The sequence below is a fragment of the Hemicordylus capensis genome, chromosome 2, assembly GCF_027244095.1.
Source record: "Hemicordylus capensis ecotype Gifberg chromosome 2, rHemCap1.1.pri, whole genome shotgun sequence".
Classification (NCBI taxonomy): Eukaryota; Metazoa; Chordata; class Lepidosauria; order Squamata; family Cordylidae; genus Hemicordylus; species Hemicordylus capensis.
Genome location: NC_069658.1, coordinates 257907301 through 257928163, shown reverse-complemented (window position 1 = coordinate 257928163; position 20863 = coordinate 257907301). Strand labels below are relative to the sequence as shown.

At 44.8% G+C, this 20863-nt stretch overlaps 1 protein-coding gene across 4 annotated transcripts in view; it reads left to right on the top strand.

The window, feature by feature from the left end:
* Positions 1 to 207: 207 nt before the first annotated feature.
* VWA7 (von Willebrand factor A domain containing 7) overlaps positions 208 to 20863 on the top strand; it is a 51236-nt gene continuing 30580 nt past the window's right edge. Inside the window, exons 1-8 of one of the 4 annotated variants that reach the window (XM_053298759.1) lie at positions 208 to 470; positions 7733 to 7984; positions 8969 to 9250; positions 12680 to 12776; positions 13732 to 13935; positions 15749 to 15944; positions 17964 to 18133; positions 19623 to 19735. In XM_053298759.1, coding sequence (XP_053154734.1) covers positions 7748 to 7984; positions 8969 to 9250; positions 12680 to 12776; positions 13732 to 13935; positions 15749 to 15944; positions 17964 to 18133; positions 19623 to 19735 — 1299 coding nt within the window. In that variant the 5' untranslated portion in view covers positions 208 to 470; positions 7733 to 7747. Of the gene's footprint in view, positions 517 to 1872; positions 2006 to 7732; positions 7985 to 8968; positions 9251 to 12679; positions 12777 to 13731; positions 13936 to 15748; positions 15945 to 17963; positions 18134 to 19622; positions 19736 to 20863 lie in introns of those variants that run through there. The other 3 variants (XM_053298757.1, XM_053298761.1, XM_053298760.1) reach the window with 3 other exon arrangements.

The following is a 20863-nucleotide window of genomic DNA, read 5'->3' as shown; positions in this document are numbered from 1 at the left end:
GGAGAGAGAAAGGGATGGGGCAGCCAGGCTCCCCTCAGCTTCCGCCTGTCGGGCTGCTGTTGGCGCCGCAGGTGCAGGGCGAGTACAACAGGTGGCAATGGGAGCTGCTGAGTGTGCTGGGAGGGAGGAGGAGGAGGAGGAGGAGGAGGGGGGGCGCACGCCAGAGCGCCGGGGTCCTTCCTTCAGGGGGAGGGTGGGCCACCGGGCTCTCCCTCTCCCGGCCCCGCCCTTTCTCCCTCCGCTCACGTGTGCTGTAATTATAGTCCGTGACACCGGATGGCTCTCCGTGCCCACTTGCCAGCCAGGCAGCTATTAATATCAGGCTGTTCCGTGGGCACGGGGAGATCCTGCCCTCCAGCAGAGGGGCGGTGCCCGAGAAAGCAACAGCCGCCCCGCAGCCCCGTAAGCCCAGAGGGGCAGAAGGCGGCGGAGGTGTGACACTCCCCTCCCCGCTGGGACATAATTTCAAGGTGAAACGCTTCCTGAGTCATTCCTGTATTGCTAATTCCTTGCCTGGTAGGTCTGACTGAGGGCATCTGGTTCTGGAAAAATGGGGCATTTAATCTGAGGTATGGGGTGGGCGCGAGAAGGTTGCAGAGTGCCTTGGTGGGGAGGGAGGGGGGAGAATTGGGATGTATATTTGGTTTGGATTCGCTACCCTTTAACCCAGCAGTTTTTAGCCCTTTTAGACATGAGACCCACCTCTTAACTATGACCTGCAGCCTGGGACCCACTTGTAATTAATAGTGTTGTGTGTGCCAGTCTCCCCTTTTCATCTTTCTGTTGCTTTCTGCCCTGCTGTAATAACATTAAGACCTTGGGTTGCAGCGTGCAGCCCACTTGGGGGTCATCATAATCCCTGCCACCAGTTCAGAAACCATCTTAACACTTATTAACCATCCTGTCTTGCTCATCAAGATGGTAAAATGGTACCATCCCCCCCCCTTCTTCATTTCTTGATTATAGGTGGATCAAGGGCTTTTAATCTGGCAGTGGCATTGGATTTGCAGTGGTGAGGGAAAGGCACTCTAGTCTGCACGTGATCAGATGTACTTTTTGTTGTCAAATCCTGGTTCAAGTGAAACACTATTTCCTCAACAATGTGGTTTGTCATTGTGCATAGGGTAACTGTGTGTTACCATTTTTGTGCTGTGTTTTGAAAGCTGTAAAGGATGGCTTTAATGTAGATGGCACCATATTATGGATAATAAAACTGTGGGTGTTCGTTTAACTTTGGAGGCAGTTGTGTAACTTGCAAAAACATACACAAGGTCACACCTTTTAAAATCTGAAGTACATAATTCATTGTAATGACTACAGATTTTTAAAAGCCTATACTAGCAAATTACATATATGTAGCACATGTACATATATTATATGTACACACACACCCCACAATAATCTATCCAGTATCAATTAAACAATCATAAAAGAAAAAACACTGAAATTGAGAACGTAATGGTAATCTGCTAAATAGGCTTTTCTAGATGAGATTGTCATAGTTTTGTCACTGCAAAATCAAAGGGAGCCACTCCTTTGGTTATCCTGCATCCTTTGAAATCTGGGTTGATTGTTCTGGAAGAACTGCTTTTCTTTAGTTCTGACTAGCCATTTGGATGATACGTCTTACTGGCGCTGCCCATCACTCAGTGTAGGACATGAACATGCCTATTTCTCTCTCAGTGCACCATTCCAATTTTCATAATTGCGCAGGGGGCAGTTTTGCCTGACCCCGTCCCCATTCAAACTGGAAACATTGTGAAAACTGGAATTGCGCACCAGGAAGGGGAGCAGGATTTGTGCATTCCCATCCTGCATCATGTGGTTGGTGGGGCCAGTAAGGTATTTTGTCCAAATTGGCCCACTTATTCAGGAAGATTGGGTGTTGGAACATACAAGTCCACATAAGGTAAACACCAGCGACAACCACTGGAGGAATGCTGTGCTGGGAATGGATAGGGCTGGTTGCTCTCCCTCTACTTAACCTTGGACTTGGTCTAATCCAGTAAGTAATATTTCTCTCTCTTGATTTGCATGGTTTCTTTCAAAATGTTTGAGATAAAACAAAATAAACTAAACCATAATCAGTCATCCCCTGCTAACTGAACAAAGAGGCACCTTTTTAAAGTGGTGAGTCTGTTTATATTAAGCAGGGGGGAGCAACTGGCCCTATCCATCCTCACCACAGCATTGTGGCTGTTGCTGGCGTTTATTTTATGTGTGGACTCATTTATTTGCATATTACATTGATCTCCACACTTTTATGCTATATATTTGTTTCATTGATATCCTTTCCAATTGTCTTGTCTTAGATTGTATATATTTTCAGTGATTAAGTTGTTGCTTGCTTTTCATCATGTGGTTGTATATCGTTTGGTGGGGGATCTTATTATTTCTTGTTGGTTTGATCTCTCAGATCTCAGTACGCTTTACTTCTCATCCTGATTCAGTACAAGGCAGCTTTCTATGATTTTTTTTTTTTTAAAGATTGTGAGCCCTTTGGGGACAGGGAGCCATTTGATGATTTGATTGTAAACCACTTTGGGAATTTTTGTTGAAAAGCGGTATGTAAATGTAATATGAGTATGGTAAATGTTTGAGCTCAGAAGTGCAGGTAAAGTTAACTGAGCTAAATTGTTCATCCTGGTGGATAGGGTGACTGCTTAGGGGGCAAAATTCAAAGGGTTCCAGTCGTGTAAGAAGCTCCCTGGAGTTCAGGCTTCCTGCGTCCAGTTCTGGTTACCTTTCTCTAGGAAGGATATAATGCATACAAATAATAATAATACATAAATTTGTTGGCTGCCCCATAACAAATTGTTCTCTGGATGGCTATAAAGCATACAGATTGGAATGGGTTCAGAGGAGGGCAGCAAGGATAGTCGAGGGTATGGAAAACAAGCCTCATGAGAAAATGTTGAGAGACTGGGCATGTTTAGGCAGGAAAAGGGAAAGCTGAGCGGGACATGATAGCACTCTTGAAATACCTGAAGGGCTTCCCCATAGCAGGGGGCAAAGACTTGTGCTTTGCTGCTTCAGAGGGCAGGACTACATCTAATGGGATTAATGTACAGGAGGACAGGTCTTGATTGAACTTTAGGAACAACTTCTTAGCAAAAGAGCAGTATGAATGTGGAACCTTTTTCCTGGTGGGGGCTCACCCTCCCTGGAGCAAAACCTCTGTTAGAGATGCTCTTGATTATTTATTTATTTATTTATTTATTTATTTATCTATCTATCTATTAAAGGCAGAACATTACATAATAATATCACAGATCACAGAATGCATAACAACTCATATACTCTAGCTCCTTAGAGATCAGGTCTCCATTATTATTATAGATGTTACCAGTCCAGAATGTTAACCCAAACAAATCAGAGCATTTCATGAATAACACACATCTTTCCATATCTGAATATAACTAGCAAGCAATACTTTACCATGATTTATTTGATTAATAAAAATATTGATTTTCTACATTAAGCAGGGGGTTGGACTCAAAGGCTTATAAGATTCCTCCAGCTCTGATTCTGGGCTGCTTTCTAGCCTGTCTCGCTCCCTATGTGAACTGAAAATGTCCTTCATAAATTGCCGGGGTGTGTGTGTGTGTGTCTATGACCTACTGCTAGTCCACACAGGAAGCTGGTGATGCTGGAATGGAGCGAGACTAGATTATCCTGCTTTCAGCAGTACACACCATCTGTCTTTCTGCAGTTTTTCAGTTTGGTGTGCTTTACGCAGGAGTGTCAGGGCGGTTATCTCTGCGACCCAAGCTGCCCGCCTCAGCCCAGTTCTAAGAAACTGCACAGATCTTAACTGTCAACACACAGAGTTTGTTTGCAGGGGAGGGATGGGGGACAAGAGACCAGCGGAGGGGCAACTGTCAATGTTTTACAAGCTTGGATGTGACTAATCTGTAAGTAAAAACGTTTAGAAACTCCATGAATAATTTCTCTCATGTTTGCCCACTTGACTTCCATCATCTGGAGAGACTTCCTCCTTAACGGCATCTTGCAATGCACTTGCTCTGCTTGTGTTTCATTACATAGACTGAGCTGTGTGTGATTAAGTTCTCAGTCTGCAGTGCCAAATGCTGATGAGGAGGTCCACTAGTGATGAGACACGCCCCCCCGCCCCGCATCTTGTCCTGTTGAGCTCCTGAGGATCCTGTGTGCCATTTCAAGTGGTAATGTTGAAGGCAACGAGTCAGTATCTTTTATGATGGAGAGGCAAGGGCAGCAGATGCTAGGAAGCAGACTGACAGGTGGATGATCCCGCCTGGAAGGGGTATCCTTATGTAGGGATTGTAGCTCATTGGCAGCTTACATGCTCTGCATGCAGTAGGTCCCAGATTCAACCCCTGGCATCTTCAGATAGGACTGGGAAGAGCCCCTGTCCAAAATCCTAAATTGTAGATGATATTTATTTATCACATTTATATACTACCCCATATAAAATATCTGGGTGGTTTACAAATTAAAACGCAACAATTAAAACCTTAAATTGAGAGCCAGCGTGGTGTAGTGGTTAGAGTGCTGGACTAGGACCGGGGAGACCTGAGTTCAAATCCCCATTCAGCCATGAAACTAGCTGGGTGACTCTGGGCCAGTCACTTCGCTCTCAGCCTAACCTACTTCACAGGGTTGTTGTGAAAGAGAAACTCAAGTATGTAGTACACCTCTCTGGGCTCCTTGGAGGAAGAGCGGGATATAAATGTAATAATAATAATAACAAAAAGCAGCATTACTGGGAACAGCCTATATTATGCGACGATATCTATAATAATAACAGCAACAACCTTGATAATAAAATTCAGCCATCCCAGGTCCTTGGGAAGGACTTGATGTCTGGATAAAACAAACCAGTCAATAACACCTGTCTGACTGTGTAAATAATAATGAAGAAGGATACCATGATGGCCAATGGTCTGACTCACTATAAGGCAACTTCATCTGCTATAAGTCTTTGGTGGCTGCATCACATATTAGCCAAAAATCGGCCACAGCTGCCTAAGGATGCCTGTACTCACAGATTCTTTTTGTTGTTGCACACAAATTTCATGCTCTTTATGTGAAGTGGCCCTGTTGTGCCTCTGAGGTTCTATTAATCTTTTCTCTGTAGACCGAAAATAACTTCTATAGAAGTCTCCAATGCTCTCACTCAAAAGAAACTGATCATATGAAATGGGCAGAAGTTGGGCTGAGGTCTACAAGAGGACTGTTTGCTTATTTCCAGTGCCTGCAAGTTGCTGGGATTCTTGCAGAGTCAGGGTGGATTTTATTTAAATCAAATTGATTTAAATCACTAGTCAGTAAGACTAGATTTAAATCATGGTTTTTTATATAAAGACTCATTCTTGCTGGTATAATCTTAATATTTAAAACCAGATGAAGGTTTCATTTTTGGTCCTCTTCTAGATAGAAAAATCCCCCAAAATAATCTCACAGAAACTTCTGGAACATTATGAATGGATTAATGGAATTCATTTACCAAAAAATTTAAACATTGCATATATACAGCCTCATGCTACTTAATTAAAAACTAATCCTTATTTTATGATTAATAATCTTTGGACTATAACGTATCTTAAATAGAAAACTATCTTTAGATAGATTTGTTTTCCTCCAAAAGCATTTTATTTTTAAAATCCAATTTAAATAAAAAAATCCAATTTAAATTTTAAAAATCCAATTTTTCTGATTTTTTTTTTTTAAAAATCATTTTTTATCCACCCTGCAAAGACTAGGACTCGGTTCTGGACTAGGTGAGGTCTAATCAGCAATGTTCTTATGTTCTTGACCAAAAGCTCACACGCTGAATAACACAGATTATTTTATGCTTTAAATATTAGGTAGTTCTGAGTAATATTAGGAAGCTTTTGCTTGATACATTTAAAATATCTATAAACACACAGACACACACAGCAAGATTGAAGTCAGTCCATTTCCAGGGTAAAAACAACCCTGAATGTCCCAATACCTAGGGAAAGAGAAGTGCAAAGCAATACATCTATGAATACTCAGTATGAAGAATTGCTTTCTGGACTGTGTGTACATGTATAAATTGAAGCTAATGTTTCTTGAATCCTTTGGAATTAACATAATTATCATATATACTCCAGTTGTTCCCATTTTCCAGGGAGAGTCCCTGTTTTTGAGAAATGGTTGTTCCTATTTTATCTTTTAGATTGTCTGTGGAGGCCTTTCCTTAAACTTGTTAGTGTGAACTGCAAAAGTTGCCATTCTCGAGCATTCAGCCCCCTCCCCAGTATCTCCTTGGGGAGGAGACGCAGCAGGACTATTGGTGGACATACATGTAAATGCATGCTTTTGTATGCACCATGCCAGTGCACTGCTGCCTTCCATCTTCCCATGACTGCCTATACAAATAGAAAAATAAACTCTGCTAAGCTTGAACATGTTTAATAGGATTATTAATTCTGCAGTTGATTGGGTTATACATTATAGAAGAGTTGAAACTCAAATACATTCCAACAGCACTTCCTAACATACCATGCCTGCAAACAAATATTGGACAAAAATGATTTTAAATGCCCCAAACTCATCATTTCAGCCTATAAGAGGAGGATGTGGGGAGGGTCAGCTAAGTCAGTAGGGCTTGGGATGATGAGGGAGAAGGGTGGGTTGGTTTATTAGGGCAGGCCTTTTCCAGGCTAAATATTCCCAGCTCCTCTCAGGACTAGGCTTCCAGAACCCTTGCTGTGTGTGTGGTGTTGTCCTAGGATGGTGAAGGGTTTTGAAACCAAGTCCGGTGAAGAACTTCAGAAGGGATAGTTCCCTGTGTACATTACCCAATCCTCCCCCTTCTATGTTTATGAACATAAGAACAGCCCTTGGATCAGGTCCAAGCAGAGGTTATCCCTGGATTTCTGGGCTGAAGTCCCAGGGACTTCACACCACCTGGGGGACCCCCAAATCCCTTTTAGTCTGTCTCGGGTGGTGTGGTCAAGGTAAAAAAACGTATTAAAAATACTGTGTGTAGAGGTGAGGTGGGGCCTTTAGGTCCAGGATCCAAAATTACCTAGGTGCACCTCTGGGTCCAAGGCCTATTTAGTCCAGCATCCTATTTCTCACAGTGGCCCACCAGATGCCTCTGAGAAGGCCACAGGTGAGGGGCACGCCCTCTCCTGCTGTTGCTCCCCTGCAACTGGTATTCAGAGGCATCTTGTCTCTGAGGTTGGAGGTAGCCCATAGCCAACAGACTAGTAGCCATTGATGGGCCTCTCCTCCATGACTTTGTCTACGCCCTTTTTAAAGCCACCCAGGCTAGTGGCCCCTCACCACATCCTGTGGCAGAGAATTCCATGGGATGTGTAAGTAATTATTTACAAGCTGTGTGAAAAAGGGCTTCCTTCTGTTGGTCCTAAATTTCCCAGCCTTCATTTTCATGCGATGACCCCTGACACCTTTTTATAAGGTGAAGTTTTTCATGCTTCACCTTGACCTTGCTCTGGATGGGCCCGATAGCGAACTAGGTCACTGGAGTAATGTACCACCAATTATGCTGTTCCTCTTTTGCTTGGGTGCTAGGAGCTACTCCCCATGCTGGCAGAGATAAGAGGACAACCATGCACAATCTGCTGATGATGCCCGAGGGAGTAAGGCTGGAGGGACCTGGAAGAGGGCCTGCTAGACCTTCACAGTTGCCTGTGCCAAAGCAGCACAGAATTATAAACAACTGCTGGTGCAAATTCCATCTCTTCTATCTGTGCAGATAAATGTATCCAATATGGACCATACCCTGGCCTGCTTCTGGAATCTTCCATGGACTCTGCTGCTGCTCTATTTGCCTCCACAAGAAGTCCATGGATTCTTCCCCAACTTCTGGTCTCGCGCCATGACTGCTGCCTGGGGCTCCATTACCCATCAGGACATGACTGAGGAGGCTATTCTTAATGTCACCCTCCGCCTTTTCATGGAGATGCCTCATCCCGAGAAGAAGCGTATCAGAGAGGAAGACTTTAAGGTGAGAGGAAACTACTCTGGATCTCTGAGGGCTGCTGTGATTACAAAGAACATGGCCCATTTAAAATGGGAACTGTTGATAGACGTAGGGCTGGATTGGACAATGTTTTCTGCTGCCCTGACCCTGCATGATAAGGATATTGAGCACACACATCTTTCCCTAACTGCATGAGGGTACAACTTGTCTGAACTGCTTCTCTATATCCAGCCCAAATACTAGTTTAAAACTAGTGTAGAGGAGTGGTTTGGATGAATTGCCCCCACCCCATGTGTTTAGGGAAATACTCCCTGTATGCCAGGAAGGGGGGAAACGACATGTGTGCTCATGTGCTTATCATATATGCTTGGGCTAGTGTACAAAGTATCATCTGAAGCAGCCCATAGACCAGGTGTCCCCAAACTGTGGTCTTCCAGATGTTGCTGAACTACAACTCCCAGCATCCCGAGCCACAATTTATTGTGGCTGGGTATGCTGGGGGTTGTAGTTCAGCAACATCTGGCGGGCCGCAGTTTGGGGAAACCTGCCATAGACCATTTTCTATAGCTGCTGCTAACCATACAGGTTCAACATCTGCAAGCAGGTATTCCCTGTAGCGGGGACTGACTACAGCTCCCATCACCCTCAGTTAAAAGCCATTGCAGCTGGGGATGATGGTAGTTCTAGTCAACAACATCTGGGAATCCCTGTTGGAGGCAATATTGCCTGTAAGTACTGATAATTTAAAATTTAGAAGTCCTCCTCCTCCTCCTCCTCCTCCTCCGCACTTCTCCCCTGTCCCATTCCAGTGCTGCTGTGGCATAGGCAGCTGGTGTTTCAAGACGCTGAAGTGTGTCATTCTGCCCTTGTTGAAATGATTACAGCTGGATGCCACATCCCTAGGTACAAGTCAGTATGGTCAGTTCCCCAGTGCTGCTTTGTCTCCTCTGCCTCCCACTTCACACAGCCAAGGAAGAAAGACTTGTCTTCCCTCCCTCTCTCACCTAGGACAGGACGCTCCTGGCTGATGACCTCTTTGCTGCTTTCTATGGTCCTGAGGTGTCTGCTAAGCGTTTCCGTGGAGCCATCGCCCAGGTGGCCAATGCCAACGCTGCCATGGACTTCCTGAACACGACGCGGGATGATCCTGTGCTCCACTTTGATTCTGAGCTCATCCACTCCGCCAATGCTTGGCTGTTGCAGGCCCGCAAAGAGGTCCTTCAGGCTGTGCGCTCGGAGCAGTACAGCATTGCCCGGGAGAGGCTGGGACAGCTGCTCCATTCCTTACAGGTGCACACCAAACTCCGCAGAGCTCTTAAGTGGGAGAGCAGGGGAAGGTGGCTGATTCTGAGCTATAAGGCATTTGGCTTCAGCCTGTCACGGACTTACTCCAGCATAATTTATTTATTAGTGGGCTTGTAGACCATCTAGCCTAAATCCCTGCTTGATACAGGCAATCCAGGGGTAGACCATGCCCAACAGATGGTGTCCAGTCTGTGCTTTATAACCTCTAGCAAGGGAGACCCAACCTCCCCCTTACGCAAATAATTCCATTGTTGAACTGCTCTTACTGTTAAGACATCTCCTGAAGTTAAACCAAAATCTACCCGCCTGTAGCTTATGCCCATTAGACAGGTGACTGGCCCACAGGGCAACAGGGCATATTCCCGGTGCGCCCCAACCACGGGGTGCCCCTGCGCCCTGACTCCCACCCTTAATTACCCATTCTGCTGTAAACCTAGCGCCCTCCCCACATACATTCCACCGCCCTCTCAGTGCCCCCAGTCCAGCCCTGCCATTAGATCTATTCCAGAGCAGCAGAGGACAAGTCTTGCATTCTGTGCAACAGCCCTTCAGTATTTGAAGAGTGTATTATTTCTTCCCTCAGTCTTCTCTTCTGCAGGTGAAGCACACCCCATTCCTTCAACCTTTTCTTAGGGATTGCTTTCTAGATGCCTGACCATCTTTGTTGCTGTGCTCTGAATTAATTCCAGCTTGTCTACCTCCTTCTTAAAGTGTGGTGCCTAGAACTAGACATAGTGCTCCAGATAAGGTCAGCTTAGTGAGGAATAAAGTGGAATTATTGTATCTTGTGATCTGGGAACTATTGTTCTATTAATGAAGTCTAAAATCACCTTAGTTTCCCCCCCTGCTGCATGCATCACACTGTTGACTCTTGTTTAGCTTCTGCTAGACTGCAATCCCATGATCCTCTTTTGCATGTACTACTGCCAAGCCAGGTAAAGTAAAGTTGTGCCATCGAGTCAGTGTCGACTCCTAGTGACCACAGAGCCCTGTGGTTTTCTTTGGTAGAATACAAGAGGGGCATACCATTGCCATCTCCCATGCAGTATGAGATGATGCCTTTCAGTATCTTCCTATATCGCTGCTGCCCAATATAGGTGTTTCTCATAGTCTGGGAAACATACCAGCAGGGATTCATACCAGCAACCTCTTGCTCCCTAGGCAAGTTATTTCCCCGCTGTGCCGTTAGGTGGCTCTGCCAGACCAAGTGCCCCCATCCTAATCTGTGCACTTTTGAGGGGCCTGTGCAGAATATTGCATTTGTCTCTGCTGAATTTCATATTCATTCATTCGATTTCTATACCGCTCCTCCAAAAATGGCTCAGGGTGGTTTACACAGAGAAATAACAAATAAATAAGATAGAGCCCTGTCCCCAAAGGGCTCACAGTCTAAAAAGAAACATAAGATAGACACCAGCAACAGTCACTGGAAGTACTGTGCTGGGGGTGGATAGGGCTTTTGTTAGTTTCAGCCCAGTTTTCCATTATATCAAGATCCTTCTGAGTTTTATTTCTCATCTTCTGAGTTGTTAGCTGTCCTTCCCAGTTTTGTGTCATCTGCAATTTTGAAGTGGATTCACTCCATTCTTGATAAAAGTATTGAGGAGTTCTGGGCCCAGCCTGAGGCACCCCACTAAAAACATCCCTCGAGTTGATGCGGAGCCATAGATGAGCACTTCTTGAGTAAGGTTTTGCAACTAGTTGTGAATCCATCTGATGGTGGTACCTTCTAGCTCACTTTTGATTGGTTTGCTAAACAAAATATCATGGGGAACTTTGTCATGATATTTGCTAAAATCAAAATGAATTCCGTCCATGGCATTCCCACAATCCACTAAGCTAGTAACCTGATCAAAAAAGAGGTAAAATTAGTCTGGCAGGATTTATTCTTGACAATTCCATGTCAGCTTCTATTAATCACTGCATTGTTATCAAGGTACATACAGATTGGCTGTTTTATCATCTGTTATGGATCAGTCAGTCTGACTGATCTGTAGCTTCCAGGATTCTCTCCCCGCCCACTTCTCTGAAGATTATTACATTAGCCCATCTCTTGTGGCATCTCACCTGTTCTCCAGGATTTCTCATAGGTAGTAGACAGAGGTTCTGAGGGTATTTTTGTTGTTGTTGTTTTCATTTATGTCAATTACAATAGTTGTTTTTGTACATAATACATATGTAATTACACATGTGTAATGCAGCTGTTAAAATAATTTGGTAAAAGACAAAGAAGAAGAAGCTTTTCTTCTCTGATTAAGCCAGGGGCCTAAAACCTTTCAGTCATTCACCTGAAGTATTCTTTCTCTTGGCAATCCTGCTACCTTTTGCAGGAAAAATAGAGTCGAATGCTACCTGATCCCCAAAGTCCTTCACCTCACAGCCTCTTAGTCAGATGTGTTGTGTTCATAGCTGTGTCATTCATTCCCACAAGGATGAAGAAGGGATCAGGGGTCTTGATCAAATCTTGGCAACACATCCGTTCACATTCTGGGCCGTCCATACTTTCTCATACTTTCTGAGCCGTCCCGTCCAGTCAGCACACAGCCACCTCTGTATCTCTCAGTAAGGAGTCGCTGACCCCCACCATTCTTCTGCTCTTCTTGCAGCTGGTGTTTGAGTAAAATCTGTCTTTAAAGGTTGAAAGTCTTCCTTCTCATCTAACATAGCCTACTTGCTGAAAGATACTGAAAGTGATTTTGTAATTCCTGTAGTTCAGAATGCCTTCTGATTCTCCTGCTCTGCTCTTGTATGCACTTTCCTCTCCTTGCACAACTTATCTTCCTCCCTTGTCCTTGCTGAGTGTCCCCTGTGTCCTGACCAAGAACTCCTTATCCTCCTTAATGAGGTGAAGTGTTGAAATTCAGTCCCCCAGTTGTCTTACCTTCTCTTACAACAGAGCAACCAGTTTATGCTTCCTGCAGGTGTAATCTATGATGCTATCGGCAACAAAATAAAAATGTAGCACATATGTTGCAGTTCACTGAAACAAAGCCCTTGCTGTCCATCTTTTTTTTCTTGTTGTTCGCATCCTGACTTCTATTGATGCCATGGCCCTTGTTCGCCTGCTCGCTCACTCACTCACTCTTTCCTTAGTTATTGCTTGAAAGTTGTCTGAGATCCTATGATGCAGTGCTGTTTAGGAGATATATAGCAGAATAGAAATAAATAGGAACTCCCTGTCCATTTCAGGCCAACAGCTGCCCATCTTTGGGCTTTGGGCTTTGGTCAACAAGTGAAGATGTTTTTATGCTTATATCTCATAGGATCTGATTTTTATTACTGCTGTTGAATGAGTCTTATTTAAAAATTCAAACAAAGTAGAACAATTATTGCTAAAAGAAGAGTAGTAGCTATAGACAATAAAAGATTGTATCCTAAAACCAGTAATCCAACTTTATCTTTCATTCTGGCCAGGATTTCTACAGCCACAGCAACTGGGTTGAACTTGGGAATCAACAGATACATCCAGATCTGGTACGACCTGGATGGGAAATCAAGTCTATTGCAGAAGGTAATGGACTGGCACGATCTCTTAAAAATACTGCCCCACCTCCCGATGTTTATCTTGGCATGGGGAGCTTTTAGTATCGTTAGGATGAGATTTCAGCTAAGACTCTGCCCAGACAGTTGCTATGTTTGTGTGGTTGTCTTAAAACAAATCCTGTACTTCCATAATGAAGGGTACATTGTTCTTCCCCTCCATCTGCCCAAATGTACTGTTGTAAGTTCGACTGAAAGTAGTAACTGGTTCAAGATCACCTAGTGAGCTCCAGGGCTGAGTAAGGATCTGAACTTATTCTTCAATCCTATTTGAACATTCTAACAATTACTCCATGTTGTCTCTTCGTAAGAAATGTACTTGCAGTCTCCTACATAAACAAATGAATAAAACATTTCTCTATCCCTGAATGAAACATTTATTTACTACCATAACAGGGAACCCCAGATGTTGTTGACCAGACTCCCATAATCCCCAGCTGCATTGCCTTTGTCTGGGAATGATGGGAGTTGTAGTCGTCAACATCTGGGAATCCCTGTTACAGGCAATACTGCCACTAAGCCCTGGATGCTCCCTAATAAAAGGATGTGAAATTCCAAGGATATATGTAATGTGCCTTTCTTTCACCAGTATGCAGACATGACCATCTTTTCTATCGCAGTGCAGGATTTGGGGAGGAAAGCTGCCAGGACAAAGGAGCTTTTCTCTCGTGACAGAAATGGAGCTTTAGCAATGCTGCTGACTGCGATTCTTGCAATCGGGCTCTCTCTCAATTGCAACGGGGCCTCCCCCATTGTCTAGCACCCTGACCAGGAATGTGGTCTTGTAGCCACACTGTGGCTGGGGGAGGGGGAGTAGGAGATTAAAAGAAACTCAGGCCCATGGCTAGGTTGTATACTCCGGTCAGTCTGGGGATTAAATCCAGGTCCCTCAGGCCTCCCTTAGTGTGTTTCTTGTATGCCCCCAGCTGGCATCAGGACTTGCAGAGACTGCTCTGACTGGACGTGTAAAGGAAACCTCTTGGAAGGCCTCACTGCTAAAAGACTCCTGACTACTGGTTACTATGGCACCCAGCCAGAAAAACCACTTGGTATGTGTTTGTTGCCAGGGAAGGATGGGAGTGGGGTATGGCTCTGGTATGAGGCAGAGTTCTCTGCCATTAAAGACTCAAGTGGGTTTGTTCTCCTTCTCTTATTTGTATTCCTCCTGAGTCTTTTGGTAGCTCCCATTCAAACTCTTAAGAGTCAGATTTTTTCCCACAGTTTAGAGAAGAATTTCTCTTTGAGGCTCTTCTCACATAGTAAATATCTATTTCACCCCTCTGCTTGTTTAGATAGATGTAGGGTTGACAACTCTTGTGTTCTAGCACTTTGAGCTTGATGTATCTAAGTGTGTGCAGGGTGCCAGCATTACTGAAGCCAGCATCTTTTTGCTTCGGGGCATGTGCAGAGTCCCTTTCACCTCAGAAAGAAATCATTTCTTAAGAAAGCTGAGGTCAGGAGAGAGTTCCTTGAGTCATCTGTAAATGCTCTCTTCTCCAACCATTGTTTGTTAAAAAAGCATTTTTGAAAAGTAAATAAATAGCATTAAAACATGAAACATTTTTTGTGTTTCTCTTTTTGGCAACTCTTGGTTGAGAGGATGAAATTCTGGCTTGGGCTGTAAAATTCAGGACCACTGGTAACCTTATTTTATAGAACATTCAGTTTCTTGCTGTGGAAATGGAGAGTTTTGTGCTGCCCTACCATAGATAATTAATGGAGGACCTGATCTTTGTGTGATTCTCTGTAGTCAGCAAACTCTTGTTTGTTCTAGAAGACCTAATGCATTTAGGAGCTGTTTGCTGTCTCTTGCGGTCTACAGCATTAATTTCTTGTATTGGAAGAGAGAAAACAGAGTAACAGTGTACCATAGACAGTGATTGGAACCTGAGCCAGGAGTCCCTTATTTCAGCTCACCCATGAACTTGGAGATTATTTAAGCATGTGGTATAGCGCTCTTGATCTGAATCACTTCAGCATGTAGGGGGAAATAGTATGTTCATAAAAAGTAGAAGATTAAAACCATTAATGTGGGAAACTATTAGGATGGGAGAAGGCTAGACCTGGAACCCTAGCTTTCCTTGTACAGGGATTTTTCACTTGGGGCAGGCATTTAGACATGCAATCCCCAACCTATATCCTGAAGTGATGAACTCTAAGGAAGGACTATACCGTATCCTTTCCCTGAACATATAAGTTGGTCAATTGCTTTCCTCAATGCCAGACTTGGAATGCCCGGCTCCTCTAATGTGGCGGTTGTGTATTGCTAGTGAAACGGCATGCAGTTTGCAAGCATGTGTCCTGTACCACAAAGTCTGGACTTTCTGTTTGTAAAAGTACCTGAGAAAACTGCCAAAGTTTGAACCCAAACACGCTAATCCCACTGCTAACCCTACCGCTAACCCTAATCCATGTTTTTCCTCCCCCCCCCCACCTCAACAGTTTTATTTTATTAGAAATTCCATCTTTTTGATTAACATAATGAATTTTTCTGGGTTTTTTAAATCTCCGCTCCCCCCTTTTCTTTCTTTTTTGGTAGCCTGGGTGAGGTCGGGAGTTTGATATCAGTCAGTGAGGCCCAATAGCTTTATATTAAAGATATCCTTTTCTTTCCCTGAAAGAACATGCTCTAGCTTCCTTGGAATTTGGTGATCACTGGTTGACATACTGCACAAGGGAACATGAGCAGCTGGAGCTCTGCCCACGCTCTTGTCTTGCATGTCTGTCAGCACTGCCGATGGGGCCGCACGGCAGGGCAGCAGTGCTCCTCCGTAAGCACTCTGTGAATGCAAGTGTGCGACATGATGCTATTATTTCCAGTGGGAGGTAATGGTCATGTGTGTTCACTTGCCGCCCATGTTCTCCTGCACAGCTGCCATCTCTTAGGTTATGGTGGGGCATCTATTTTCCATCTCTCTTGTGTGATATTTTTATGTCTCCCAGGGAAGTGCAGTCATGGAGGGAAACTTGATGGCAGCAGCCACAGAGAGCCTCGGGGTGGTATCAATAAGGACAGTTCATCCTGGATCTTCTCGCCCCACCACTATCTGCATAGCAAGGCAGCTGTACTGGCCCAGGATGCCTCAACACATTTTTTGGAGACGCTCCGGCGGCAAATAGGGAGCAAGCAGTTCATGAGGTAATGCTGAACGTTCTGGAAGACTGCATTGTGGCACCATATACCTTCCATTCTCACCTGTTGTTGTGTGCACATGCCACGCTTCTCATACTTGTCCACTCTTAAGTTAGCACTGCAATGGCAGTAACCTTGGTCAGGTCTTCACTATCTGTAGACAGCAAATATGTAACGGGGGCAAAAGGGACTGTGCCTCTTAGTCAAGCACTCTGTGGCCACGCCCCTCCTGCCTCTGTGTTCAGCACTGAACAAAAAACGGATTCATAATCACAGGGATGACCTCTCTCCATGTTCAGAAGTGGTGACTGTAGGGGGCATGGCCATGGAGTGTGTTGGTGTGGCTAGCTGGCACACTCCTACTTGCCCCCTTCCTGCCCTTTGATCCACATATGACAAATGTCTGAAGAGAGCCAGTGTGTTGCACCATACCACTCTGGTTACAGGCAGGGATGTTTTTCCTGGATGCCCAGATATTCCAGACTTTGCAGTTGTTTAGATTCCTTCAACCAAAGATCTGATTCATTTGGCCAAACTGAAGTTGATATTCATCTCTCTTCCCACTGCCCCTCATTTTCTTTAGCCTCTGTGTACCTTTTTGAGTTTCTGCTCTGCAAATCAAAAGTGTCCTTGCCAGATCACCCCCTTCCTGCTAGCAACATGATGCTCCTGCATCTAGAATGATCCTCTGTGAGATTTTCCCCTCCAGCCTACTATTGTTGGTTCCCCCCTGCCCCATCTCACCTCATTGGCTCTTGTCTCCTTCCCTTGGATCTCTGCCTTCTCCTTTCAACCATATCTCAAGTCAAACTGCTGTTCCAGGCCCATCGACTTTTTCACATTCCTTCTACATCTGGGCTTACTTCATGTCTGTCCTTAGTTTTCCCCAGTAACACATAACCTTTCCTGCCCTTAAACCCTTTGTAAGCCTTTCCTGCCCCAATCAAACTTGAGCTTTCACATACCTTTCAGAAGCTACACTATTCTTCAACATTCTGTTTGTGACAGTTCCTCCCCCCAACCCCACTCCCCACCCACCCAGTAATAAACAGCTGGAACTTCCATGAGCATTCCATGGTGTCAGAGCAGCTCGGCCAATGGGTGGGTAGTGTGCATGCAGGTAGACAAACGGGCAGGTGATAGGTAGACAGTAACCCATTCTTAATGGATTCTATATAAGTTTACGCAAAATTGGACATGTGTCAGAGCTATTCCCACTGATGTAGTACAAGCAGGGCAAGACTGGATGTGGCAAGGCAAAGACGGAAGTGATGTGAAAGAACAGGAGCATCAAGTGGAGACCTCTCAAACCACAGAGCATAGGAACATAGGAAACTGCCATATATTGAGTCAGACCATTGGTCCATCTAGTTCAGTATTGTCTACTTAGACTGGCAGTGGCTTCTCCAAGGTTGCAGGCAGGAATCTCTCTCAGCCCTATCTTGGAGAAGCCAGGGAGGGAACTTGGAATCTTCTGCTCTTCCCAGAGCAGCTCCATCCCCTGAGGGGAATATCTTACAGGGCTCACACATCAAGTCTCCCATTCATATGCAACCAGGTGGACCCTGCTTAGCTAAAGGGACAAGTCATGCTTGCTACCACAAGACGAGCCTGACCTGGAAGCTTATACAGAGCTCAGGCAATGTCACATGACTTGATCTCATCTACTGAGTCTTAAAATGCTTCTTCCAGTTCTGGCTGGTCATCTTGCAGTTCCCTGGTTTAGCCAGAGCTTGGCAGAGCTTCATGGGCTTAGTCATTGCCTGGTTTGCCCCATTTTCAGGGTTGGCTGCAAGTCTGGGTCCTGGCTGGGTATGTACGTACTTAAGAAGCAAGCAGATTGAACAGTCACTTCCCTGGGATGCGTTTGGTATAGGTGATGCTGTTGTGTTTCAGCATTTTAGACCTGATAATCCATTCAGTTGGCACAAACTTCAGATATGGCAGTTTAGAATTAACCCTGTGTTTTTCTCCTGTGCTTATGAGACAATGACTAAACCACGATTCCTGATATCTTGTTCCCAGGCTACTGGATATCAGTCCAGCCACAGGACTGAGCTTTGTCGTGGACACCACAGGAAGCATGGGAGAAGAGATCAATGCTGCTAAATTGCAAGCATTGCATATCATCCGCCAGCGCCGTGGCACCCTTCAAGAGCCAGATTTCTATCTCTTGGTGCCTTTCCATGATCCTGGTGAGGTGGGAGTAATATCAACACAAGCACAGTTCTGTGAGAGGGGGAAGTGTCTAATTTAGGGCTCCACAACTTCAGCCTTCCTCCAGATCTTGAACTACAATTCCCATCATCCCTTACTACTGGCCACTGTGGATATGGGATGATGGGAGTGGTAGTTCAGCAACAGCTGGAGGGTGGGTTTGTGTAACCCTGGCCTAATTTCTATGAGCTTTATCTGGGAGAGTTAATATAACCTTCTTCTTGCAATTGCTAATATAGATCAGGATATGGATTTCACCCATACACTTAAAGGGAGGAAATAGTGCCCAGTTTGCTACTCCAAGCTGTGTGCATGACCAGCTGGGCTAAGAAGTAATTCATATTGATTGTAATTCAGATTGAAGGCTGTAGTGTCCTGTATTGCTTGAATGTGAATTTTTAGCTGATAGGTTAGAACTCTGTTTAGGAAGAAGCACCAACATCTGGAGGCCCAAATAAATCTTGGGTCAGGAAGGGTTAAAGTTCTAGAGTAGATAAGGCTAAGCTTTAATAGGCATGGACCATGAGGAAATCTGGTACTGGGAGCAGAACAGGTGAGTGAAGCCAGGAGGCAGATAAGAGGACTATTGCACCAGTGTCATTCTGTCCAGAATTGAGATTTTACATAGCTGGAGGTTCCTCCTGAGCTCCACTTCTATCTTGGCACTCTTAAAGGCCCAGAATCTAGCTTGTGCATTTAGTTTCACCTTGAATCTGGGTGCCTTGTGTATGGTGACTTAAGGAGAAATCACTTCTGGGATGTGAGATGGGGGAGAACTTGGCTCCAGAATCCAGGATGGGTTCTGTATTCTTTACTCTGGACAGTTCTGAGCCCTCATATGGTTGATAAGTGAATACCAAAGATGGGATCTAATCCAGCTGTTGAGTTACGTCTTTGTCATAGTAAATCTCTATTTGTCCAGTCATCCATGGGAATCTTCATTGTTCATAGATGGGTCATGGGAGCAAGAAAGCAGCCATCCCTTATATATCTACACTTGAACCCTTGCCAACTGGGCAAAAAGGCACCTTTTAAAGTGGTGACTATCTTTATATTTAGCAGAGGGGGGGAGCAACTAGCCCTATCTAACCCCAACACACTGTCCCTCTGGTTGCTGTTGCTGGGGACTGCCTTTGTGTTTCTCTTTCGATTGGGTGCCCCTTTGGGACAGCGAACCATTTTCCTATCTTCCTTTTGCTATGTAAATCACATGGAGAACTTGTCTGTTAAAAAGTAGTATGTAAATAATAATACTTATAACTGCAAAATCTTTCGCTTTCATTGCTGTTGCTTGGAGCTGGTTCGTACATGTGCATCTGTCACTTGGTGATTGCTGGCTGAAGTGGAGCCATTGCAGATCAAATGACAGGACATGCTTCCTAGCACCTCGGCTGCAATGCTTTCCGGCTGAGATGTAGGTGGCCTGTTCGAATCAGCCATCGCTGTCTCTTTTTTACATCCCTCCAGGGTTTGGCCCTGTCCATAAGACCAGTGACCCAGAAGAATTCCATAAAATCTTTGATGATATCAGCCCTTTGGGTGGTGGTGATGAGCCAGAAATGTGCCTTTCTGCACTGCAGGTACTACCTGTGACTCCCTTGATATCAGCATAATGTATAGATTTCAGCACCTGTGATGAGAGAAATGTTTCTTCCACAACTCTCTTTGACAGCAGGACCTTGCTGTACGTGCAAAGCTGATAGGCCTCCTGATATGTTAATGCTGATTTTTTTTTTTGTGGGGGGGATTTTTGCATAAGGGTGAAGGCCAGTCCCAGTATGAGGTAGGCAGCCACCTCAGGCAGATTTGGGACATTAAAGGGCAGTAAATGGCAGTGCTGCACATTGTGTTGGATCCAACAGAGCTGTCTGATCCAACAGTGCCTATGTTGGAATATGTCTGATCTAATCAAACACAACATCAGGCAGCCTCCATCATGTCAGAATCATCTCTATTATGTCAGATTTTCTTTCAGAATTGTCAGATTTATAAGCATTTTTTTAAGGGCTTCTGGAAAAAGCACTAAAAGCAGCTGAGCAGGGATAAGAAATAATAATCTACGACCCTCCCCAAATGCACTGTGACTGGAAGGCAACAGACACGAACCACTGAAATGATCAATTGCTCATAGCCAGCCTGATCTGTCACTACAAAAAATTGTCCCCCTGCCCCCTACATACTTGCTGGATCAGGCTCAAGGCCTTCTAGTCCAGTATTCTATTTCCCACAGTGGCCACCAGAGGCTTCTGGGAAGCACACAAGCAGGAGACGAAGGCATGCCTCCTCTCCTGCTACTGCTCCCTGCAATTGGTATCCAGAGGACGGCCTCTGGACTTGGAGGTCTTTCTTTGGAAGGCCCCTCAGAGTCTTTCAAATAAGGCACTGCAAATACTTTCACTTAGGCAACACTGACTCTGTTGCCAGATTTGGCTTATTTTAATGAGTATACCCATGAGTATACCCCTTAGGTTCTCAGTGTGGAGAATGCTGAAAACGGGCATAGCTATAATTGAGTGAAAGGGTTCAAAGAACATAGGCACCCAGCTCCTGAAGGCCCTCCAGATCCACCCCTCCCTATTTTCCTCATTATCTCCCACACTCTGGGGGGCCGCCAGAGAGAGGGATGAACACGGGCCCCCTCTCCCATACCTACACCCCTGGTTGGAAAGGATTTTGTAGAGGGAGGGAGACAGGATTTTATTTTTTTT